Below are 24667 nucleotides of genomic sequence, written 5' to 3' on the forward strand. Positions count from 1 at the left end.
TATCAAAAAATAAACCCCAAACTTATATACACAGTATTGTGGTATATATACAGTATTCACCACATACCACCGGTATTATGGATAAATTCTACAATTTTTCAAAGCTGTATCACACCTCTATAAAGGAAAGACCATCTTAGAGCCTGAATGGCCAGGGGCCGATTACATATGCATGCAGGTGGGCAGATGATCTCGCAGTCTCTTGAGTTGGTGTATAAGTGGGTGATGAGTGGAATTTCACTTAGAATTCCATGTTTCCCTCTTCCATGCTGAATATGAACCAGTCAAACAATGGCATAAGATAATTTCCTTCTCTTAATGCCTTGCAGATGTACAGCATATATACCTTACCATGCTTATACAGTTGATTAAAAAGTATAAAATATAAAGTAATCACATCCTCAATGTGAATACGAAAGGAAACAAGGCGAGGAGATGAAAGAGTCTCAGTATGATTGATGTTATCTTTGTAATAAGTAAAGCAGACTGGGTTTCTGCACATATACTTGTATGATAAGACAGCTGTCCCTTCCAAGCACACAAAACACTGCTTTTCTTTCAAATACCGGCAGTCTCTGTTTTTATAATGCATACGCCACATTGCCATGCAGGTTACCCACAGAGATCTAAAAGAATGGTATATATTAATATGCAGCATGAGAATGTCATCAGAGAACAAAGAGTCACATTCAGCATAAAGAGGGAAAAATTTGGAATACATTACTTCCCCTTCAGCTCATATGCACAAAAAGTCAAAAATGTGTGTAACAGCCACATACATACTTCATATATATATATATATATATATATATATATATATATATATATATATATATATATATATAAGATGCAAAAGTCTTAGGCACGTTAGTATTTTCACCCAAAAAAAATGGTTTTAAGCCAGTTATTTATGTATTTTGCTCTAGTGTGTCAGTAGAAATATCGGTTCACATTTCCAAACATTCCTTTTTCCATTAATTGTAATAATTTTTGTAAAAAAAGAGATTTTTGTATGCACAAGGAGTCTGACAACAGCTGGCATGCTCCACTCGGAGATCTGATCTCACCATCATCGAGTCTGTCGGTGATTACATGAAGAAAACTGTGGCAACGTCTTCAAGACGCTTGAAGAAACCTGCCTGCAAAACTACAGTACTGTGTAAAGGTTTAGGCACTTGTGTAAAAATGCTGTAAAGTGAGGATCCTTCAAAAATAATGTCATAAAAATATTTAAAACAGTTAAAACGTTTAAAACAGCTTTTTACTTACAGTGTAGGTACACTTGCACATAGTTTTTCAGGTAGTTTTGCAGGCAGGTTTCTTCTCCTTTTTTGGCACAGATTATAGTTGTTTGCTTATTATTTGCTTATCTCCTCAAAATTACAGGTAGACTGTTCACAGTTTTGAACAGGAATGAAACAAACTTTTCCATTAGGCTGTATGATTTCCGTGTGATGATGGGGGATAAGATCTTCAGTCTCTGTCGGCTCTATCTCCCTCCTAGCAAAAGCAACATAAATTAGGGCATTTGCCAAGGTTAACCTGTATAACATGCTATCAGTTGATGTCCCCGTATATTTACTTTGGTCTTGCTGTAACGGAAATGGTTTACGATTTCAGCCACCCGGCACGGTAAAATCAACCACCCTGCAGTTTGTGTTGAGGGACAGGCCTTATCATTACAGAGAGCTGTGCAGGGAAATATACTCGGCAGAGACAGATGATCAGCAGATCGATACAAGCGGCGGCTGTTTGAAAGATGCAGCATCATTATTAAGCAAAAAAAAAAATCCAATGGCCGCCTTGCATCAAAGTCACATCCGTTATTAGAGCGTGAAACCGTAATTGAAGAGCATGATGACTGAAGAAATGAAAGCAATTTTCCTGACAGGATTCAGTCTTGCCACCTCCTCCTGGTAGAATCTTTAATGGAATGTGACCACTCAGGCAAGTGCAAGCTGCTGTTTAGTGGGCTGTGTGTCACCTTAAGACCTGTGTTGTTCTGTGATCAAACAGTTTAAATGGACATTACACCCAGAAGCAATCATTGATGTCTCTCACCCTGGACAGGTAAAGATTAATATTGACTGCAGTGATGACCTATGCAAGCAATCTTGAATGTCAAATACGCCACTGGCTGCTCAGGGTAGGATGTCATTTATACACAGCTGGCCTCACTACAAAAAGCAAATATCTGCTTGGAGACTCTCTGTGGCCTAAATGACACTATTATTTGTTTCTGGTTTATGGAGGAGACAAGAGACATGAATATCTTGTTGAAAAAATTTGTGCTTGTACTCATTGCATACATATGAAAGAGTTTAATCATGCAGTAGGCAACTGCTCTGTTCTAAATATACAAGTTTAGGGATGGTAAGATTTTTTAAATGTTTTTAAAAGAAGCCTCTAATACCCTTCAAAGCTGCATTTATTTGGTAAAAAATACAGAGAAAATAATATTGTGAAATGGTATTACAATTTAAAATAACTGTTTTATATTTGAATATATTTTAAAATGTAATTTATTCCTGTGATGGCAAAGCTGAATTTTTAGCATCATTACTCCAGTTTTCAGCGTCACATGATCCTTCAGAAATAATTCTAATATGCTGATTTGGTAACATTTCTTATTATGGAAAACGGTTGTGCTTTTTTGTAATACTTTTTTTTTCTCAAGATACAAAAAAATAAATAAATATATATATATATATAAACATTTATTTGAAATATAATTAAACATTATAAATGTCTGTCAGTTTTGACCAATTTAACGCAATACATAAAAGTATTAATTTCTTTAAAAATCTTACCAACCCAAAACGTATTTTTTTATGTAACTTTTGTTTTGTTTTAATATCCCTATATTAAAATTCACAATGGTTCCATTAAAACAGTATAGTTGTTTCAATTATTGTTACTATTGTAAAATCTCAAAATTAGTTGGAGAAAGCTTTGAAAATCTGAACCAAAGTCACTACAGTTTTATTGTAACAATCACATACTCACGGTCTCTTGATGGGAACTGCGATTATACTGATTTTGTTGATTAACTTTTCAGCCTTTTCATTCAGTGTCATTCGGTTAGTTCAATCCTTCTTTACAAATACAAAAATGTGTTTGATTTTACGGTTGCACAGCTACGACTGTCTCCTGCTCTCCTGTATTCCTGCAGCAGACAGATATGGTCTAGGCTCGGAGCCAAGGACAATCTCTGAGGCCCTTTGTGGCACACTCAGCCTTACAGAGCGGAAACAACACGAGGGGCTTGCTAGCTGCAGCGCCACTGTGAGAATAGATGCACTCTGATGGCTTTGTGAATGAAGAGCCCTTGTCTTCAGCCAGGGCACGTAGCCAGGCTGCCCTGAGCTCTGCCTCATTGACTCACACTGGGAAGGGAACATGCATAATGCTCAAGTCTTATCTCTTTACTTTTCTCGCTCGCTCGCTCGCTCTATCTCTCTCTCTCCAACCACCTCCCTCGCCCACCCGTACACTGTAGCATAGCATAGTTTTGGCACCAAATAAACCACCGGATTATATGCGTGTGGAATAAAAAGGACAAACAAATGATAATGGCATGTGCCTCCATTGGCAGTCAGACCTACTGGTTCTGTGACTTTGGGAAATAAATAATTCATCTGTTTTTCCAGGTGGCAGGCTGTGGTGGGCCGATGACGATCTGGCTCAGCTGGGGACGGTCGCCAAACGGGATGGACGAAACCCGGTGGTGCTGCGCAATAAGACCAGTGGAGTGGTACACATGAAGGTCTACGACAGAGATGGTCAGAAAGGTGTGCCGTGATACAGTCAATGTTGCCCCAAAAATACAAATGACTGTCTTTGAAATGACTAACTGAAGGGATTTTGCATTTCTTTCCAGTGTTGACGTGCTTTGCATATATTGTCGCTTTTAGCCTGTAGGCTTTAGTTGAGTCACAAACACGTACCATGATTTAGCTACTTGATAGTACATCCCCATTCTACAGAGCATTTGTTTGGATTTTGGATCTTTGTAGTTTAATATGAGTCATCAATGTTTAAAAAAAGAAAAAACACTCTTTTCCTGGGAGAGAAAAATTGCTCATTTTAAATGCATATATCTGTGAATTAAGTCTATGTTTAGGGCTACACAAGCAGTGATTAGCCTCAAAATGAACAGACACAGACTACAAACCAACACTTTGTATGGAAGTTCATGGGGTCTTTAAGTAGCATATAAAAAGAAATGTACTGAAATAAACAAGACCATACATTTTGAGCATTATACTATCTTGTTTAATTTATTTGTAAATTGCTAGCTCTAAATAAGTCAACTGCTTTCTGTTTTCTATGAGAGAGATTTCCTAAGCAGAGATATATTCAGATATTGGTTTTCCATTTTGTGAGTTATTCTGCAAATAATTCACACTAATGGCAGATCCATTAACGGCATTGCTGTGGATCCCACTAAACTGTCGACTTGAATAAGAAATGACCATTAAACGGGCTCAAATGTAAATCTATCCAGCCACCAAATTTCTCCGGCAGCAATTAGCCTCTCTATTCATAATGCGGAGCTGTCTTATTACTGTCGTAGATGTGCAAGCTGAGCTTTCCGTGAAAGCTTGTGCCAATACACAGTGGTGCAGTTTCCCTCCCCTTCAATTTCAGTTATACAATTAAGACGAGAGTAAGACTTCCGGGAAGAGTGTGAAGTCATCTTGACTTGATGGCAACACTTACACCTTTCATAAATTGAGGAGAGACATCCCAAATTACGACCAGACCAATGTGACCGAACTTGTTAATATATTGCGTTCATATAAAAGCGTAAATGACATGCCTCAGAAACAGAGAATTTTGTGGAAGGGATAATGGATTGCACAAAGTAAAATAAATTAAAGAAATCTTTGAATACCCGAAAAGGGGGGCAATGGAGGGCCTAATCTCCCCTGAGGGCCCCCATGATTTCTAACCCCTCATTTCCTCAAGTTAAAAAACATTTAAAAAATATATTATTTTGGAACTTGAACAATGAATTGAACAAGTTAACATATTAACTTTGATATGAGGGTTTCATTCAGCTTTTTAATGATATTAAACATTATCATTCATATTCTTTTGACAGCCCTAGTTTTTAACAGGAGGACATGGGTTTTGTATAATATCAATCTCTGTGAAATTGCTTTAGGAATGATATCAGAACAGCAGTTTATATGTCAATTGGCTTTCAAATGAAAATGTTTCTCTTCAGGTTTACTCTATAGTTCAAATGTTTTTTACTTCTTTTTTTGAAAGAAATTAATACTTTGATTTAGCAAGGATGCATTAAATTGACTAAAAGTGACAATAAATACATTTATAATGTTACAAAAGATTTATTTTGTACTTTCTATTCAGTTGAAAACAGTTCTTGAGCTTCAAATTAGCATATTAGGATGGTTTCTGAAGGATCATGTGACACTGGAGTAATAGCTGCTTAAAATTCAGCTTTTAGCATCACAGGAATAAAAGACAATTTTATATATATGTATATATATATATATATATAATATCTCACAATATTGTGATCAAATAAATGCAGTCATGGTGAGCATAAGTCATATGCTCTTGCCAACTCCAAACTTATGAACAGTAATGTACATTAGCAATAATAATGAGTATAAAATAACAAGGCTTAACTATGGGAACAAAGTAAAACACAAGAAGTAAACACTGGGAGCAATGTAAACAGAAAAACACTTCGAAATAGCAGTCCGGATATCAAAACCAACAAAACTCAAAACTAGTGGACATGTATCACATCTTAATACAGATTAGATATTTTCCTCCTGATACATTTTTTAGAATTTGCTTTGGCTTAAGTATAATGACAATATTTAAAATCATCATACAATGTCAAAAGATTGTTTGTATGAGCAATGGGAGATTTATGGGGTTCAGGAAATGTATAAAAAAAAAACAGAAGACTTTTTTAAATTTTTTTTTTATCTGGCTGTTCAAGTAGATCGGAATATAAACTTCACCTATCATGTTTCTGTGTTTAAGAAATATACATGTTTTCAATACGGTTTGGAATAGTTCTCTTGCAATAATGTAGAAGTGTCAGAGAAAGAGAAGACCAACAACTACAGTCAGCAGTTGTCTCTTCTCCACAAATAGTTTTCAAGACTTATTTTCAAGACAATTTCATCACCATGTTGTCTCTTCTCATTGCGGTCTCTCAGGTAGGAATGCCTGTCAGTTAAATAATGGTGGTTGCTCTCAGCTCTGTCTGCCCACATCTGAAAACACACGTACATGTGCCTGCACCATTGGCTACAACCTGCGCAGTGACCGTCTCTCCTGTGAAGGTAGGCTGCAGTCGTGACGCGTGTCCTTGTGTTTGGCAGGGATGTCATGAATTTTTTCTTCACTTTTAACTACAATTCATATAGTTTTTTCAGTTAGTTACTTCTTGTATTGTGTGGAAGGCGTCTAAAGAAAACTGTGTGACGTTCATTTGACCTCAATCTAACATCTCTCGCTTGCTGTTGTCTATCACAGGCTTGAGTTCTTTTCTGATGTACTCTTTTCATGAGGGGATACGTGGAATCGCTTTGGATCCCAGTGACCACGCAGAGACACTGATGCCCATCAGCGGCACCTTGTTTGCCGTTGGCGTGGACTTTCATGCAGGTACTTTCATGTAGTCCTGCTATCTTCTATTCTGTTCACTAGAGCCACTCTCTGAATCTTCTGTGTGTGCACAACAAAGATAAGGCATGTATTGCCTTCTCTGTATTACTTTTTTTAAATGTTGTTTGCTGTCAGATCTACAGTTTTTGTATTAGCTACACAGTTTTATACCAGATCAGAAGGGACTCTACAAGACTCCATATCACATGTTGAAGAGATAAACCACTCAGATTGGTTAAACAAGTTGATGCAAACAGTAACTCAGATAAATATTCCCTTTTGTGTCTCATATGCTGTTGCTAGAACCATAAGGGACAGAAAGCAGTATAGTAGATAATCTAGCAAATGAAAGTAGTGCTGAGATCACAAAGCTGATGGTGTTGAGGGGTTGTTGTCATACTATGCATTATTCATTCTCTGAATGAGGTTAATTTGACAGTGGTCTGATGCAAGATTATTCAGCCCGTTTTTGTGGATCATTTTGTGGTGACAAGTGGCATAAATGAAGTGAGCGTCAAGGGGGCAGTCCACATGTGATGGTACCAAATTATCATTCTAACAGTCAATAATATGAGACATTTCCATAAACATGCAAACACGTATGCATGCATTAGCACAGACTACCTACTGTAATCATTCAAATGGGACCTGACCTTTCCTTCTCCCATTAACAAACAACCAACAAACACTGTGCTGAAAATACAGTCCATACAGCATTCCATTCAGTTTAGAGCTGGTGCAAAGGATAAGCACGCTATACAGACGATGCGAGGTTACTGTTATTTATTTGTTTGTTTGTTTGTTTGTTTGTTTGTAATATATGCTGCATTTATTTGTATTATTGTTATTATTCATATTTATTTTATTTTAATAAATATTTTATACATTTTGTCATTTTATTTATTTATTTAAATTATGTAAAGTAAAATAGCACTACTGCTACTACTGTACTACTACTAGTAATAATAATAATTAGGTCTGTCAATCAATTAAAACGTATATCAACATACCTTTTTACATTTGTTATCTTATTATTATGTTTATATTATTTAAAAAATATAATGTAAATATTAAGAAATTATGAATACTGTTCATTATTAATAATATTACGTTATTATTATTAATTCATTACATCATCATTCTACATAATAAACTATTGTTATTATTTTTTATTAATTATCTTATTATTATTGTTATTATTATTATTAATAATAATTCAAAACTATCATTCTATGTAATAATACATATTATTATTATTATTATCATTATTATTATTTTATATACTACTAGTAGTAGTATAGCACTGTTGTCAATACATAATTTAGCAAGAAAATCATTACCTTGGAGTAAAGCGTACTTCATCCTTTCTATCTGCTCTAAACTGAATAGATGTTTATATGTATTCAAACAATTATTCAGTCACCTTAATTCACCTTAAGTCATTAGATGGACAGGTCTTTTTTTTTACACGCGGTGTGGGTTGGGAAACATGGCAGAATTGCTGACCTCAGTAGCAGGGCAATAGAGGCAGATGGTCAGAGAGTTTCTATGCAAATACTCTCGCCTACCACCAGAATCAGCGCATCTCAGGTGAAGAAAACCCCAGTCCGACTCAGCCTATGACAGCTGATTACACATGCATACCATTTGCATGTTATTAAGAGGCAGCTTGTTGGAGCATAAAACAGATGAGGGCCTTCCAGCTGGCTGTTGTCACATGTAAGAAATCCGTTAGCTGTGTAAATTCAGCAATAACAGTAGGGTGCAAGTAAATAACTACTCTTGCCGCATTCGGTTGTAGGGCAAAAATACCATTTACATTTAGAGCGTGCTTCTGTCAAAACAATTTTTTTGTCATTGCTAATCATGTTTGATTTGTTTGCTACACAATTCTTGTTTTTCACTTTGAATGTCCCCTTACAAAAAGCTTGTTGGCAACTGTAGTTATTACTGTTGAAAAGCATTAGAAATTATTATGGGATCTCTTACAAACCTTATAAGACGTTTCCAGGATATATCTGTCCTGTGCTTACTTGCTTTATTTATTTATTTAAAGCTTCTGAGATGCATTCTCAGACACTATTTATGTTACCAGCTTTGCTCTTAATGTGAATAAAAATGTTCTCCTTCGTACAGGCAATGATACAATTTACTGGACAGACATGGGTTTAAACCGGATCTCCAGAGCCAAGAGGGATCAGACATGGAGGGAAGACATTATCACCACTGGCATCAACAGAGTGGAGGGCATCGCAGTCGATTGGATTGCTGGTTAGACACAAACATCATTATAAAAATGGAATGCTGCCATTTTTCTATCACTATCTGTCTGTGTATAGTTTTTCAATAAATGGTATTGCTCAGCACACAATGTCAGCACTTCTCAAGATAAAATCTTTGCATTTTACCATTCAAAAGTTTAGGTTTAGTACAATTGTTTATATTTTTGGGAAAACATTATTTTAACAAATACTTACGCTCACCAAGGCTGCATTTATTTGATATAATATAATAGCATACAATACAATTCAAATACAATAAAAACAGTCATCTTGTGAAGTATTATTATTTGGTATTTTTTTTAACCAGGTAACCTTTACTGGACAGACCATGGCCTCAACCTCATTGAAATTGCTCGTCTAAATGGTCTCTACCGGTCAGTTGTAATATCAGACGGGCTGGATCAGCCAAGAGCCATTGCAGTGCATCCACAGAGAGGGTACGTCACATGCCTTTGAGACAATGCATCAGATTCAGCCATGTCTGCTGTTCAGTAATATAAATCTTTAGAAAGACTTAGCAAATTACTAAGTACATTTTAGGGAACTATACAAGTGCATTAGACCATGTAATACAATGAGCTCTTGAGAAATGAAAATGCAGGGGATTTTTGACCTTTGAAGGTCAAATACATATTGTGATCTGCCTAAGACTGTTTTGCTGACAAAATGGCTTTAAAATGTCTTGGCCATCTCTAATGAACCAAATGAAGAATTTAAACCGAGCAGAAATGCATCTCCATTTAGTCCCATTTTGTAGTCCATTATGGTATTCTTTCAGTAATTAGAATCAAAATCTATGGTCTCCATGCTAGTTTTTTTTTTTTGTGGATTGCCTTGATTTTGTTCTTCACACCCTACAATCAGAATCACACACTGAGAAGACAAGTTTTAGACATATGAGCGTGTTAACCCATCTACCAAATATCTGCTGACAGCAGACAGCATCAGGAGTGGGATCCTCTAAATCCCAGACATCCAAAAAAAGAGCCTCCCATTCAAGCCTAAGGCTATAAAAGCTGTCTTTTCCTTTCCCAGTTGAGTCAAACTTTGAATGACATTTCCTTGGTGGTATTACAACAGTTATACACTTTAAAGGAGTAGTTCACCCAAAAATGAAAATTCTGACATCTTTTACTCACCATCATGTCGTTCCAAACCTATACAGCTTACTTTCTGTCAGCACAAACGTAGGAATTCTGTGCAGGTTGTTCTTTTACTTTTTCCTTGTATCCTTTAGATAAAAGTGTCTGCTAAATGATTAAATGTAAATGTAATTTTATAGTGAATGGGGAAGCTTTCAAGATTCAGAGGGGATGCAAACAGTATCATAAAAGTATAATACTCAATGTTAACGGCTACGACCAAATCATTGAGAACCATACCAGACAGATTGGTGAAGTTTTAAGAATCAAATCAAACAGTTCACTGAACCAATTCAATTTAAAAGAATGATTTGTTCACAATGATTTATACTTCTGTAATGAATCTAAAGCCAAGTTGTTGTAAGGCTGATGTCAATATATATTTAGTAATATACAATTGTTTCTCTCAAAACATTATCATAAGGTTTCTGAAGTCTTGCATTAAAGTGATTTATTGAAAAGATTCAGTTCAAAATAATGACCACTTGGACCACTTTATGATACTTTTGCATCCTTTTCAGATTTCAGAGTCTTCAGATTTTTGTAGGAAAATCATATGTGTTTGGAATGACATTAAAGGGATAGGTCACCAAAAGATGAAAAGTTGCTGTTAATTTACTCAAACTTAGGCCATCCAAGCTGTTAGTGGCTTTTTTTTCTTCAGCAGAACAGTAAACAAGATTTTTAGCTAAAACGGTGGTCCTCTGTGATTCAAATAATGGAAGTCAATGGGTGCTATTACTGTGAGATTCAAAAAAACACATGCAGACAAAACAAAATTAATACCTACGGGCTGCGGCTCATGATGATACATTAAGGTCTTAAGAAGCGAAACAATCGGTCTATGCCAGAAACTGAACATTATTTACAACATTGGCAAACGGTCCTGAGCACGTTGAGCGCGTTCACAACAGTCTGCAGTGTGAGCTTCCTGTCGCATAATGACGTATGTACGGGAGTGACCTCACACTTTGTTTGTTTACTACAAAGTGTTCACCAACAGTAGGAACGTCTAAAGCTGTTTAAAAGTACCGCTCATCACAATGTCTGATGATTTCAATGTAACACTAGACAACGTGGAATTTTTTGCACAACCATACTTGTTTGAACCAGAATACTCTGATCAAGAACTGCGAGAGCTTGAGGAAGCAGCGGCAGGGTAACATCATCAAGCCTCGGGGAGACAGAGGTCTCTAGTAGAGAGCCTCTGTTGTCACGAATGGAACATTGCAATGCCACAACTTGAAGAAATCGTTGAGGCAGCTGCCTGACTGAAGATCCCAGCTTTTCTCCATTGCTGAGCCGCAGCTTTTTGTACATAGTCTTTAGTTTGCCATGTGTAAACTGCAGGCAACACTTTGTCTAGTGTTACATTGAGATCATTTAAATCATCAGCCATTGTGATGACTGGTACTTTTAAACAGCTTTATCCATTCGTACCGCTGGTGAACTCTCACTTCCGCGCATACGTCATTATGCGTCAGAAATTTCACGCTCAGGGCCGTTTGCCAAGGCTGTGGATTAGAGGTAAAAATGTTGTAAATAATGTTCAGTTTCTTTATAGGCCGATCGTTACGCTTCTTAAGACCTTAATGTATCGTCGAGCTGCAGGTATTTTGTTTTGTCTGCATATGTTTTTTTTGTTTGTTTTTTTTTATCTCAAAGTGATGACACCCATTGACTTCCATTGTATAGTCACAGAGGAACACAGTTTCTTCTAAAAAATCTTCTTTACTGGTCTACTCAAGAAAAAAAAGAAGTCACCTACATCTTGGATGGTCGGAGGGTGAGTAAATTAACAGCAAATTTTCATTTTTGAGTGAACTATCCCTTTAAAGTGAACAAATGATGACGGAATTTTCATTTTTGGCTGAACTGTTCCTTTAAGGTCTTTAATTGTTAAAATGGTCATCTGGATCAGATTTTTCCAATTAACAGTTACTTATTCTGGACCGAGTGGGGGAAAAATCCTTGCATAGGTCGTGCACGACTGGACGGTTCTGACCAAGTGACCCTGGTCAGTTCTGGCATTGCCTGGCCGAATGGAATCACCATTGACTACGAGGTAGGGTGACATGATTCTACTTCCTGATGCTCCGCTCACTCTCTCTTCTTCTGATGCTGATAAAATAGAGCTGCTCAAAGGGAGAGGTGCTCATTTTCAAATTGCTTTCTAGGAAAATAGATTATACTGGAGCGACGCCCGGACCGACAAGATAGAAAGGATCAACCTTGAAACAGGGGAGGGCCGAGAGATTGTACTGTCAGCCTCCAATGTGGACCTGTTCTCCGTGGCTGTGTTCGGGGCTTACATCTACTGGTCTGACAGGTAATTTATTATTTTACTAAGTGCTACACTCTCCAAAGTGGCCCACGGAGCCAGCTGCTCCAGTCTCAACGGATTAACCCCTTCCGAGCAAGGTTATTATGAGGCCTGCCGTATGTTTATGTCATCTCCCAGGCAGTCTCCGTTGGCCTTATGTAAATAGGATGTACCACAAGTCATCGCCAAGGTGACGTTTTCTCGGCTTTGCCGCTAAAGCAGCTTTTCTGTGTGTTTAATGAGTCTTGCTGCTTTTAATTAGAAAACTGCCACCATTACGCCAATGTCAGACTCTCTCTCTGTGCCGTCTATTGCAGAGCCCACGCCAATGGATCAATCCGGCGCGGATTCAAGAGCGATGCCAACGACGCCGTGACGATGAGAAGTGGTCTTGGCGTCAACCTGAAGGACGTGAAAGTGTTTAACAGAGGCCGGGAGAAAGGTTGAGGTTTCAACTTAATGAGTTTATTTTATTATGCCACATATGTTTTCTTGAAACAGAACAAGATTTATTCTGATTATCGCAGTGTGCATCCAGTGATGTTCGTCTATGCTTTTGCATGCAGGCACCAACCCGTGTGCAAGGAGCAATGGAGGTTGTCAACAGCTGTGTTTTCACTTGGGCAGTGGAAGAAGGACCTGCTCCTGTGCCCATGGGTACTTGGCCGAAGATGGCTTTGCTTGCCAAAGATATGAGGGCTATCTTCTCTACTCTGAAAGGACCATCTTGAAGAGCATCCACCTATCTGACGAGAGTGATCTTAACTCCCCTCTCCAACCTTTTGAGAACCCAGATTACTTCAAGAACGTCATCGCCCTGACGTTCGATTATCGGCAACAGAGCTCACACCACAACCGCATATTCTTCAGCGACATCCATTTTGGGAATATTCAGATGATCAACGATGACTGGTCAGGAAGACAAGTCATAGTAGACAGTAAGTCTAGTTGGTTTTATTGTGCATGCTTTCTTGCAGAAATGGTTATGAAGGGGTTTTTGGAAAGTCCTGCTAATTGCTTCTTGGTTTGGGTTTTGTGCTAGCCTTTTGATGATCATGAAAGATATTGCTTCCACAGATTTGGGCATTTGTTTTTGGTCCTTTCGTCGTCCTGATGCAGACTCATTGCAGTGGCCCACATGTTGTTTAATGTTCTGCCACTAGAACCATTCCAGCCTCTTAGCAGCCATTTGCGAAAGGCCATTTGTTGGAAAGCGTAAGTGGCACTGCCTGTGATGTACAGCAAGGCCTCCATGCATCCAACATCTAGTAAAAGTGTTGTAATAGCTACCTCCATTTTTCCACAACTAAGTGGGACCAATTTAACTGTCAAAAAAGATGTTTAAAACACTGCATCTTTTTCCATGATGGATTCTTGATGGATTAAAATCGCTTGTCTCATTTCCACCGTCCTCAAACTGTAACAGAAATATGAATGGAAGCGGGGTGATATTTTTCAAGATCCTGCCTGTCACTGCTGTTGGAAAGTTCAGAATATGGTTATTGATTTCCTCATGTACGCTATATACGGCAGACATTTCAGCCGCGATCGATATCCACGTCTGATGGTGGCCCACAATGAAAACCTTATATGCCTAATGACTGTGTATTATCCATTTACAATGTAATGAGACAATCTTGGCAGGTGTTTTTTTTTTTTTTTTTACAACAAAAACCTCATGTACTACTTATTATAGCTTGTTCACTTCGTAATTTCTTATTCAGAACGCATGCAAACATAACTAAGTTCAAATGGAAAATAAGAAGAATGTTGCAATAACGTAATTGTACACCAGAAATTCTTGAATGAAATTCTTCATGATTGATAGCAGAAATTCAGGGGATGTTCTTAAAGAAATAATTCACCCAAAAATTTAATTTGTCATAATTTACTTTTATGGTATGCTTCTTTTTTTAAAGCTTATAATCTTCAGTCCTCAGAAAGAAAGTCATATAGCTTTAGAACAAAACAATTTGAGTAAGTGATTTTTTTTTTTGTTTTTTTTTTTTTTTTGCATGAACTATCTAAATGCATTTTCTTTGTCCTATGTAAACAGAGAAAAATAAAGTCCTGAAGGCCTTTTTGGTATTTAGTATCCCAGCTCATTTCACTTTGCTGAAGTTAATGGGATGCAGATATACTTAGAAAGCCTCTGTGCTGCATGATTAGTGCTTCTATCCACTTACAGTACTCTCTGAATTCTCTTTTAACTAACCTCATTGCTCCTTGGGTATTAGACCTTTTCATATTTCATTTTTACTTAATTTGCCATCTCTATCCTCTTGGGGATAATAAAAGGGGTTTTCTTCTGATTCTCTCTTGCCTTTGTTTAGCGTATATGACAAAATATAATTTACAGCAAACAGAATCACTGTTTCTTTTTTTTTCTTTTTTGGAATTTCAGTATTACAGTTAAAACTAAATTGCTGTTGAATACACTACTTTTTTTAAATTAGTTAAATATAAAAATGCATTATTAATATCTAAAATTAACTAATTAAATAAAAAAAATGGCATGCACATTTGTCAAGTGATTACTTAAGCATAAAATGCACATTACATTAATACTGATTTGACTGAGATGTAAGGTCTGTAATTAAAATTAGCTGTACATTTTTTTTCAAGACCTAATGTACAGATTAGATATTTTGATGAATATGAGCATTGAGATGTTTTTGAACGAGACGTGCATTTGACCATTAACCTGAACTTTTCATACCGCAAGCACACTGTAACGTTCACAGAGATATCCTCCACCTAGATCCATTTTGAGCATAAGTACCGCAGACAGCCAGAGAGTGAGAGAGTGATGTTGACTACAGGTTGAAATGAGCCTGCTCTTTTGATGGCGTTTCCACACTTGAGCTCACTCACTTTTCCAGAGATGAAAGCCAATCCCAGCCACCTAGACTACATGCACACTCAGAAACACATACAAACACTCATGCACACTCTGCGTTCTGTCACCGGGAGAGGGTGAGGACGTTAATAATCCGTATTTCCCTAATTAAGTCATACATCCCCTGTTAATTACTCCCTAGCCTCTCTAACAGTTTCTGCAAAGGCAAGCTGTCAGGCACTTTTTATTGTGAATGATTAATTAGTGATGGATTTCTGCAGACTGTTAATAAAGAAGTATCTAAGATTTTTCAAAGTGTGGCATTTTTAGCTACAGCCTCTGCAAAGTTAAACACAATTGCTATTTAACTGATGAAGTTTTAGACTTGACAGCAGACAAAACCTTACAGTTTTATAGTGCTTAGTGAGATGTCACTTTGATTTATTATGGTTTTCTGAATGAACTCACAAACTGTGATTTCAGTATCAAAAAGAAAACCAACATTACCTGTGTGTGTGTGTGTGCGTGCGTGCGTGCGTGCGTGCGTGTGTGAACACCATTGCAATGTTTTTTGTTATATTTTTCATTCAAAAATACAACATTCCTTCATTGCCATGGTCTATATCAAACCGTACGATGGTATAATCATAACAGTAAAATAATTGTAACATATTCTTAAACTGAGCTATGAATACAAAAAAAAAGTTGAAAGTATTAGCACAAACGAACACGCAATTTAAAAAAAAATACATCAAAGAGAACATACTATTACATTACCTTTCCATGTGACTGGATAGAAGCATGGTCAAACTGTAGTTTGTTTTCCTCTCCAGATGTGGGTTCGGTTGAGGGCTTGGCTTATCACAGAGCATGGGACACGATTTACTGGACTAGCTCCACCACCTCAAGCATCAGCAGATACACAGTAGACCAGAGCCGACAAGGAGCCTTCACCAGGCAAGCTGTTGTCACCATGTCTGAGGATGACCATCCCCATGTCTTGGCCTTGGATGAATGTCAAAAGTAAGAAAAATGACATTGACACTGCTTTTTAGAAATGTTCAATGAAAAGTACAATGACAATACTTTCATACTGAAATGTAATATAATTTCAGATGAGAGTTTGTTGTCATGTGCATTGAAATGGTTATTTGCTCTTAAAAACACCCCAAATGCACCATCATTGGTCATGTGACATGCGAGAACCAATGAAGTTTGGTGTGCAAATGGTGCTGTTTTTCTGCTTCGGCAGAGGGAAAGATTCCATTCACTATAGTCTAAACAAAATGGATACATTCACTCGCTTGACAGATGAACCTTTGTCGACACGTAATGTGAAACAAAATAGATTTTTATGTCAGGAGGAAGCATATTGACTTTTAAAATTGAGAGCAAATTGATTCATCACACACAGGAAAACTGACATATATGGAATGTCAATCAGTCAAGAAGGAAAACATTTTAATTAGTTTGACCTCTTCCAATGAGCCAAGCATCGTGTGAAATTTGTTGTGGATGGAACATTTTTATTCCTTACCGAGCAAAGTAGCAACTCTCCAGACATAATGGATCGTATATGCACTTAAATATCCCATCTAAAAGAACCATTTGAGACTGATGAACAGCATTGATATTCAGAAAGATGTGCCGACCCTGAGTTCACTGACTACATTAAACCCTCAACCTTGGAGAGAATATGCTTACTTGGTTATCTGGCACTTTTTCAAATGGACTACGGACTGCTGTTAATTAGAATCTAACCTGAAATGATTAATTGGCATAGAATGTCAGCATGTATCACTAATTTTCAATTAGTCCATGGAATTAGACTGTGAAAGGAATTTTTTAAGAGGAAATGTCAAACAGGCCCTGAGGCCTTTCTGTCCACTACAATTTGTGAAGTCGGTGATATTCCCAGTCCCATACAGCGGGTTTAAAAACACAGACAGATGACAGTATTGAATATTTTTTCTATAGTGCTGTCTGTAAAATCACATCTATTCCTCTCATTTTCTGTCCTTTGTATTTTATAGCCTCATGTTTTGGACCAATTGGAACGAGCAGCGCCCCAGTATCATGCGCTCCACTCTTGCAGGGAATAACATGAAAGCCATCATTAGCACAGATGTATTCACTCCTAACGGACTCACAATTGACCATAAAGCAGAAAAGCTGTATTTCTCTGACGGCAGCCTGGGCAAAATTGAACGTTGTGAATATGACGGCTCCCACAGGCTTGTAAGTATGACTCTTTCTCTGTTTTGTGGTGTTTTGGAGACTTTTCAAGGAAATTATGATGATTTTTTTTTATTTGATTAAGTAATTAAGCATGATTAAGTAATTTTCATGTCAAGATATATCATTTTTGTTGCACTTTACAGTAAGGTTCAATTCATTAACATTTAATAATGCATTAGGAATCATATACTAACAATAAACAATATCCACTGCATTGATTAATCTAGATTTATGTTAATTTCTAGAATATAATTTTATATTTATAATATTTGTATACATATTTCTGAATTCGCAAAGAACTATAGTATTTTTTTATAAATTAACATTTAACCTAAATTATTAATGCTGTAAAAAAAAATTGCAACTAATGTTAACAAATTGAACCTTACTGTCAAGTGTTTCCACAAACTTAATAATATATTATTATTAATGATAATTAATTCATCAACATAATCACAATTAATTCCATATAAATATGTGTTGAGAAAAAAACCCCAAATGAAGATGATTGAAAGATGTCATAATTTTGTTTTCTTTTTAAATAATGAATCATGTTAAATTAATTCTAGAGGGTTTCCAGTTCCAGTTCATTCTTTGTTTACGAATATTAAAAAAATAAAAATTATAGTTGTTGTTTAATTAAGTGCTTTTGATTAGTGGAAATAACAACCACCAGTTGAAGCAATTACTACTCATTTTCGAAAGCATAAACCTCAATTGGGTTTTGTGTCCGGTCACTACGTCTACATGATAATGACTTGATCACCACTCAAAGGTCAGGCAACCCCCTAGAGTTATTAGTGTCTGTTGACCCTTCACAAGACTAGTTTAATTGTAATTAATTATTCACTTTAAAGAAACACGACAGAGTTCATTAGAGTTCCTAAACCTCCCAAACTAAGCGCACTGATGGTAATGGAAGCTTATTTTGAGACTCCTGCTGGGCCGTCCTCTCAACCAGCCAATTAAACTGTGAAGAATTAAGCAAAACTAAATCAACATGGCTTTTGGCAAACTGCCTTACAGTTGGAATCTCCCAACTGGTTTTAGTGTGGGGGATTGTGCGGTAAGTCGAAGCTTAACGCTACGCATGGTTAGACTTTCTCTGATGAAACACAGTCTGTGCGGTGCCATCATTTACGTCATATCCACACAGAGAGGAATATTATTATAGATGTTAATTTTCTGTAATGCCCATCAGAACTGAAAACAAATGCATGTGGCTATAGTTGTTAGCCGAAAACTCTATTTGACATCTATTTGATCAGATAAACAGAGATAATTAGTGCTGGAGCAGAACGCTTGCACCCCTAAATTTAATTCTGAATCAATATGCTCCATCAAAAACCATCTGGCCTGCTCCTCATCCACCCCCCTTCGGATCTCCAGTTGTTGTTTGCTCAAGCTGGGCTCTCTTAATCAACACCTGTCCTATTTTTCCCACCATGGTGGCAGGGCTAATGTGATCACGGCTACAAGCGTGTTCCTGTTAATGCTTGGGTCTCCGGAGCTGTGGGACATCCTCCCGCCCCACAGCCCGGAAACTCCCAGAAGGAGTCGTGTGATGTATATCCGTGTCCGTCACCATGACACCTGCATTAACACTCTCAGGATCTGGGCTAAACTGGCTGCTGGGGGATTATTTAAAGCACGTGTCCTCTACCTACACATTAGTTTTGGTCCCCTCTAAGAGACTTTCCAGTGGTCGTCAGAGTCTGTTTTTGTCTCTTGTTTTTAAGTATAAGCCAATGTTTTGAGCCTTGTGTAAAATGCATTTCTTTATAGAGCCATTTTCTTTGAATGGCTGATAATAATGGTGAATATTTCGACAGTAGGATGGTTGAAAGTTTAGGGATGCACAATATGTCAGTGCCATGCTATATTAGAGATTTATTTTTATTTGTTCTGTCCATATTTGATATATAATCGTGCATGATCATTTTCTTTGGTTTGCCATTTAGATTACCTTTGTGATCGTCTAACGCTCATTTTATAATATTGATTAGTATTTTTTATAGTATTTTTTATTCAACAGTGTTAAATGTAATCTTTAAGAAGTATTGAAATAAATATTTTTTTTTTCATAATGTACATGATAATGCCTAATTTCACTTTGTTTGAAACATTTGATTTGATTTTTTTAGTGTCTTAATTTTAATTTGTTTAAAAAAGCATTGTATAGCATTTTAATGTCAGCCCTAATATGAAATGATAAATAACATTATACATATAAAACCTGTAAGCAATTTTCTCTTTAAGTGACCCTCTGTATTTGTTTTTAGGTGATTGTTAGGTCGGGACCTGGCACATTTTTTGGACTTGCTATCCATGGAAACTACATTTTTTGGTCTGATTGGACTCGGCGGGCTGTGCTACGAACCAACAAGTTCACCGGAGGAGACACTAAAGTTCTTAGAGCTGATATTCCCCACCAGCCAATGGGAATTATAGCAGTTGCCAAAGACACTAATAGCTGTAAGTATTCCAAAATAAATAATTGGGCACTTAAAGTGCCCTATGAAACTTTTCATATCTGTGTTTCGTGCTTTGGATTCACAGCCGAGCTTTTGCTGGTGGAGGCTCTTTTTGATTTCTAAGGAATAGTAGGGATGATAAATTAGAATGGACTTATTTAGTAACCAAGCAAACTAAATTAGAGACATAATTAATTTTAAAACGTATCCTCGAGTCGAAGAGGATTCTCTGAACTGTCACAAATGTGAAAAGTAGGACATTAAGAAATGGGTTTAAGAGACTCCCGACGGTTTGTGTTTGTGAGCCTGCTGTGAGGGGTTTTCTCCTCTCATTTGTTTGATCACACCATATATGATTGCAGCTGTCTGCCCCTAACCATTTTTACCTAGTGAATGTTACAAGTCAGCACCTCCAGAGAGAGATTCGAAGACAGATTTGAGGATAACTGCTATTTTGATCTAGTCTGGCTATCACCAGACCAAGATTGAACATTAGTCTGGGGAGTCTGCTCTGTATTTTCTACTGCACAAGAGGCGTGATCAACGGGCATAGTTCAAATGACTCTGTACGCAATTGGATAGTCCTTCAACCAATCAGACCGACGATCCAGGTGATGTACTTTGCAGAGCGACATGGAAACTCCAGGCAGGAAATGTGTAACCAAACGTGTTGATCAGCGGTTTGTAGAAGCAGCAATGGAATTGAGTGATTTTTGCAGGTTATGCAAAAAAAAACATGAAAGTTAGTGTTATTTTCACCCACTCGAGCGATTTGTTTGCTAAGAAGAAGCCATTGAGCATCATCGAGAGGTTAAAAGGAATTGGACAGAGCCGTAACGGCTCTGGAATTGGATTGGATTAAACCCGCCAATAGCGCGCCAGGTGGATAAGCCAGTTTGTGATTGGTTCCCACAAATTTGTAAAGGAAGCAGCAGAGATAAATGTACAGGTTTCCAGCCTGAGCTGCAGGGCGAAATCAAATAGCCGACAGGTCAGGCTGGGTTTACCCAGTCTAATTTTGATCAGCAATGTGATCTTTCCTATCCTGTACTTTCATCTGACACAATGTCAAGTTAACACACCACCTTTGATTTTTGAGGCTCATTTCCATATTCATGCTGAGTCATAGCAAAATGAATTAGAGATGCTGAAGGCTCTTCATAGGTGTGCTTCATACAGCTTCCAGAGGTTTTAGATTCATACCATTTTCTGACAGTCTGCGCATTCATTTATAACTACTTTGATCAATCTGATTGAACGCACTGCCGGTGAAAATACTTCTATTTAGATTTTTTCATTAAAAAATATATACCATTTTCATAATAATTTGAGTGAAAATTGCTGAATGTCTTAGTATTTGGTTTGTCCTTTTGCTTTAATGACAGCAGCACTCGAACTTCATGAACTGAACACCTGTTCTTCAGCATGATTTGAGAATGATTCTTCTTGTTGTAATGGAAGCAAGAACATTTGATGTCTGTACAAAGGGAGTCACACGATCAATTTCACAAATTTGCTTATTTAATTGTAGTCCAGAATTTAGCACTTATTTAAATATATCAGATTCTGAAATATTTATAATCAATTTAATGTTTTTTTTATTTTTTTATTCATTTAATTTTTTCTTTGTTTTAAATAGTTTCAGAATCCTCAAACGTTTTTTTATTGTCATGTTTGATTGGACTTTAAATCCCTTATTTCCAATATGTTCACAAACTTTTGGACGCCACACTTTTAAATAGTAATTTCCAAAGCCTAACAAAGGAAAACAGTACCGTTTTCTTTTTCTGTTTTTGAGATTACACTATGTTTTAACATTTTAAACAACTTTTTTTTTTTGCTTAGAAATTGCACTTTTTGTCAGAACTCCAGGGTATTCAGTGAATAAGCCCCTGATGGTACCGCATTTGTCGGTGTGCTTTAATAGTCAGCTCTTTTAAAAGAAAGCAAACCTGTTTTTAGCTCAAAGTTTCATGGATTGCTCACTTCAAAGACTTTGGAATGACTTTTCTCTGGGTCATTGTTTGTTTGTTGTTTAATATTGTTATTTAGGCTTTTTTTTTTTTTACTCCGAACACTGTTGTGATGGTACGTGATGTTCCCTTGTCCCTCTGTTTCAGGTGAGCTATCTCCATGCAGGGTTCTGAATGGTGGTTGTGGTGACCTGTGTCTCCTTACTCCAGATGGCACAGTCAACTGCAGCTGCCGAGGAGAGCGGATCCTGCTCGATGACAACAGATGTGTGTGTAAGTTTCGTCTTCACAGTGCCGTGCCTCGCTCAGACTCTCAGGAAATATGAGACCCTCCATCTCAGAAAGATGTGAAATTTGTTTTCTTTAGCTATTCTAGCATTTATCTTGTGTTTTAGCAAACATCATAATGGCTATTGCTAATCTACTGTAGAATTAGGGATTTGAACTTTTCCCATACCTTTTTTACTACGGACATGAATGATACCTCAAATCTTACGACTTGTCGAGTAGAGGTCAATTTTGTCCTATCTATTATTTATAAAAAATGTAATTAAAAGTGAAATAAAATATTTCTATGATGATATATTTATTGTCTGATATATCAGAGCATCCCTAACATATATATAGGCTGTATATATATGTGTGTGTGTGTATATATATATATATATATATATATATATATATATATAAATATGTGTGTATGTATATATGTGTATATGTATATATGTGTATATGTATATATGTGTATATGTGTATATGTATATGTATATGTTAGGGATGCACCAATATATTGGCCAATAATTGGTATCGCCATGATGAATACACCACGAGTCATCAAACTTAAAATGGTCTACACATTTTTAAAACCATTTGAAACCAACAAGGATACAAAGTACATTTCTAAGAACTTTATACATGTTGTAGACATTTGTTTTCTTCCTTTTGAAAGTTTTTTTCAGCCTTATGATTTTCACCCTAATAATGAAAATCATGTTTTTTTTTAAAAAAAAACATATACTTGCATTGAATACAGGTCATAATTGACTTGTAACCCACAACACTATTGTGAAAGCAACTTTTGCATCACTCCTTTTTCTTCAGAAAATCTAGTACAGTAAGTGTGTAATTTCACCAAATGATGATGCAATTTACAAAAAATAACACCCACAAAAAAAGAAACTGTATTTATTAGCCACACAATTAATTTCGCTTAGCTTAGCTTTTGTTTCCTAGATCGGTTAACATCATTATCATGTTGTTCTCTTTTATAGCCAAAACGTCCTCTTGCAACATCCACACTGAGTTTGAGTGTGGAAACGGGGAATGTATAGACTACCAGCTAACATGTGATGGAATCGCCCACTGCAAAGACAAGTCGGATGAGAAAATGCAATATTGTGGTAAGTAGCCGATCACAACACTTTGCCATATGTACTCTCTGCTCTCACATCATGATAGCAGGAAGAACGCAGAATTGGTTTAAGGTGGCAGTTCCATTCCCTGAGGCTTCAACCTAATAAAATGAGCCGCTACTCCTTACTGCTTTCAACCAGAGGAGCAAATGGGAATAAGCTCAGAGCAACAGAAAGAGTAAATAAGAGAAAGGATGTGAAGCTTTTTTTCCCCTGTTGTGAAAGATTTGCCGTGCCTTTGCTTTCCGTATCGCTAGACAACAGGAGCTGCCGAAAGGGTCACCGTCCTTGCTACAACAGGCGTTGTGTGGCTAACAGTCGCTTTTGTGATGGAGTCGACGACTGTGGGGACAACTCAGATGAGGCATTTTGTAACAGTGGGTATCCAGTGTGTGAATATTATTATTGTGACATTTTGCATATAAATTTCACTTAAAGAAGTCATTTATTTTTGCAGTCTATAAAAGAAAATAGGCAGCAAAAAATATGTTGTGCCGCTACTCGGTTTATTTCGGTATACCCAATTTTCAAGCTGTGAAAGCATTTCACAAGTCATTATCTTTGGAGCTGTCTGGAAGACCCTGTTATCAACAGTGAATTGCGGTGCATATCATACAAATATCTGCACACAATATTTCATTTCATTTAAGCGCATGTCCAGGTGCTTTAGTCTCTCCGCTCTGTGTAAATGAAGTGTCTCTGTTCCAGATGTCACATGTGCTGCGTCTGAGTCATCCTGTCAAGATGGAACTTGCATACCAATATCCTCCTGGTGCAACCAGGTCATCGACTGCGCTGATGCCTCGGATGAAAAGAACTGCAGTAAGGCAGCGTTGCCCATGTTGCAAAGCACAACGCGTTATCTTTATCCTACCATAATAATCATTATCTTGACGTATCAGATTATTATAGACTACAAATGTAGTGCATTCCTAGATTTAACTAAATTCAGCCATCATTTAGTTGCCCTCATATCGTTCAAAACCTGTATGACTTTCTTTCCTCAGTGGAACAGAAAAGGCACATTTTTAGATTCATTTTTAGTTCCAATAATCTCCTGTCCGCTCTTTCCCATATAATGGAAGTGAAAGGGGACATTATGGAAGCAATCTGTTGGATTTTTGTTTTATAATCTAAGTCTTTTGATGTCATTTGATACAGCAGCTAGCTTCATATAACAAATAGAACAAAATGAAGTCATTATTCACTGAAATTCTTCTCTGCTGTCGCTTTAAAATCCAATATGACAGCATTGACATCAATGACTGTCGTTCAAACGTTTGGGGTCAGTATGGTTTTTATTTGATAAAAAAAAAAAAATCACAGT

General features: G+C 36.8%; 1 protein-coding gene across 5 annotated transcripts in view; it reads left to right on the forward strand.

Annotated features, from left to right (window-relative positions):
• lrp1bb (low density lipoprotein receptor-related protein 1Bb) overlaps window positions 1-24667 on the forward strand; it is a 295311-nt gene that overhangs the window by 213296 nt on the left and 57348 nt on the right. For all 5 annotated transcript variants that reach the window (XR_014207575.1, XM_082175929.1, XM_082175930.1 and 2 more), the window contains 16 exons: window positions 3651-3791; window positions 6207-6332; window positions 6526-6657; window positions 8794-8928; window positions 9247-9376; window positions 12020-12146; window positions 12259-12410; window positions 12722-12846; window positions 12971-13342; window positions 16077-16266; window positions 17277-17481; window positions 19764-19956; window positions 22076-22201; window positions 23200-23328; window positions 23598-23717; window positions 24049-24162. Coding sequence is in view for 4 of the 5 variants with exons in the window: in XM_082175929.1 (XP_082032055.1) it covers window positions 3651-3791; window positions 6207-6332; window positions 6526-6657; window positions 8794-8928; window positions 9247-9376; window positions 12020-12146; window positions 12259-12410; window positions 12722-12846; window positions 12971-13342; window positions 16077-16266; window positions 17277-17481; window positions 19764-19956; window positions 22076-22201; window positions 23200-23328; window positions 23598-23717; window positions 24049-24162 (2517 nt within the window). In the remaining variant the exon portion in view is untranslated. The remainder of the gene's footprint in view (window positions 1-3650; window positions 3792-6206; window positions 6333-6525; window positions 6658-8793; window positions 8929-9246; window positions 9377-12019; window positions 12147-12258; window positions 12411-12721; window positions 12847-12970; window positions 13343-16076; window positions 16267-17276; window positions 17482-19763; window positions 19957-22075; window positions 22202-23199; window positions 23329-23597; window positions 23718-24048; window positions 24163-24667) is intronic.

This window comes from Leuciscus leuciscus (assembly GCF_965113295.1).
Source record: "Leuciscus leuciscus genome assembly, chromosome: 7".
Lineage (NCBI taxonomy): Eukaryota > Metazoa > Chordata > Actinopteri > Cypriniformes > Leuciscidae > Leuciscus > Leuciscus leuciscus.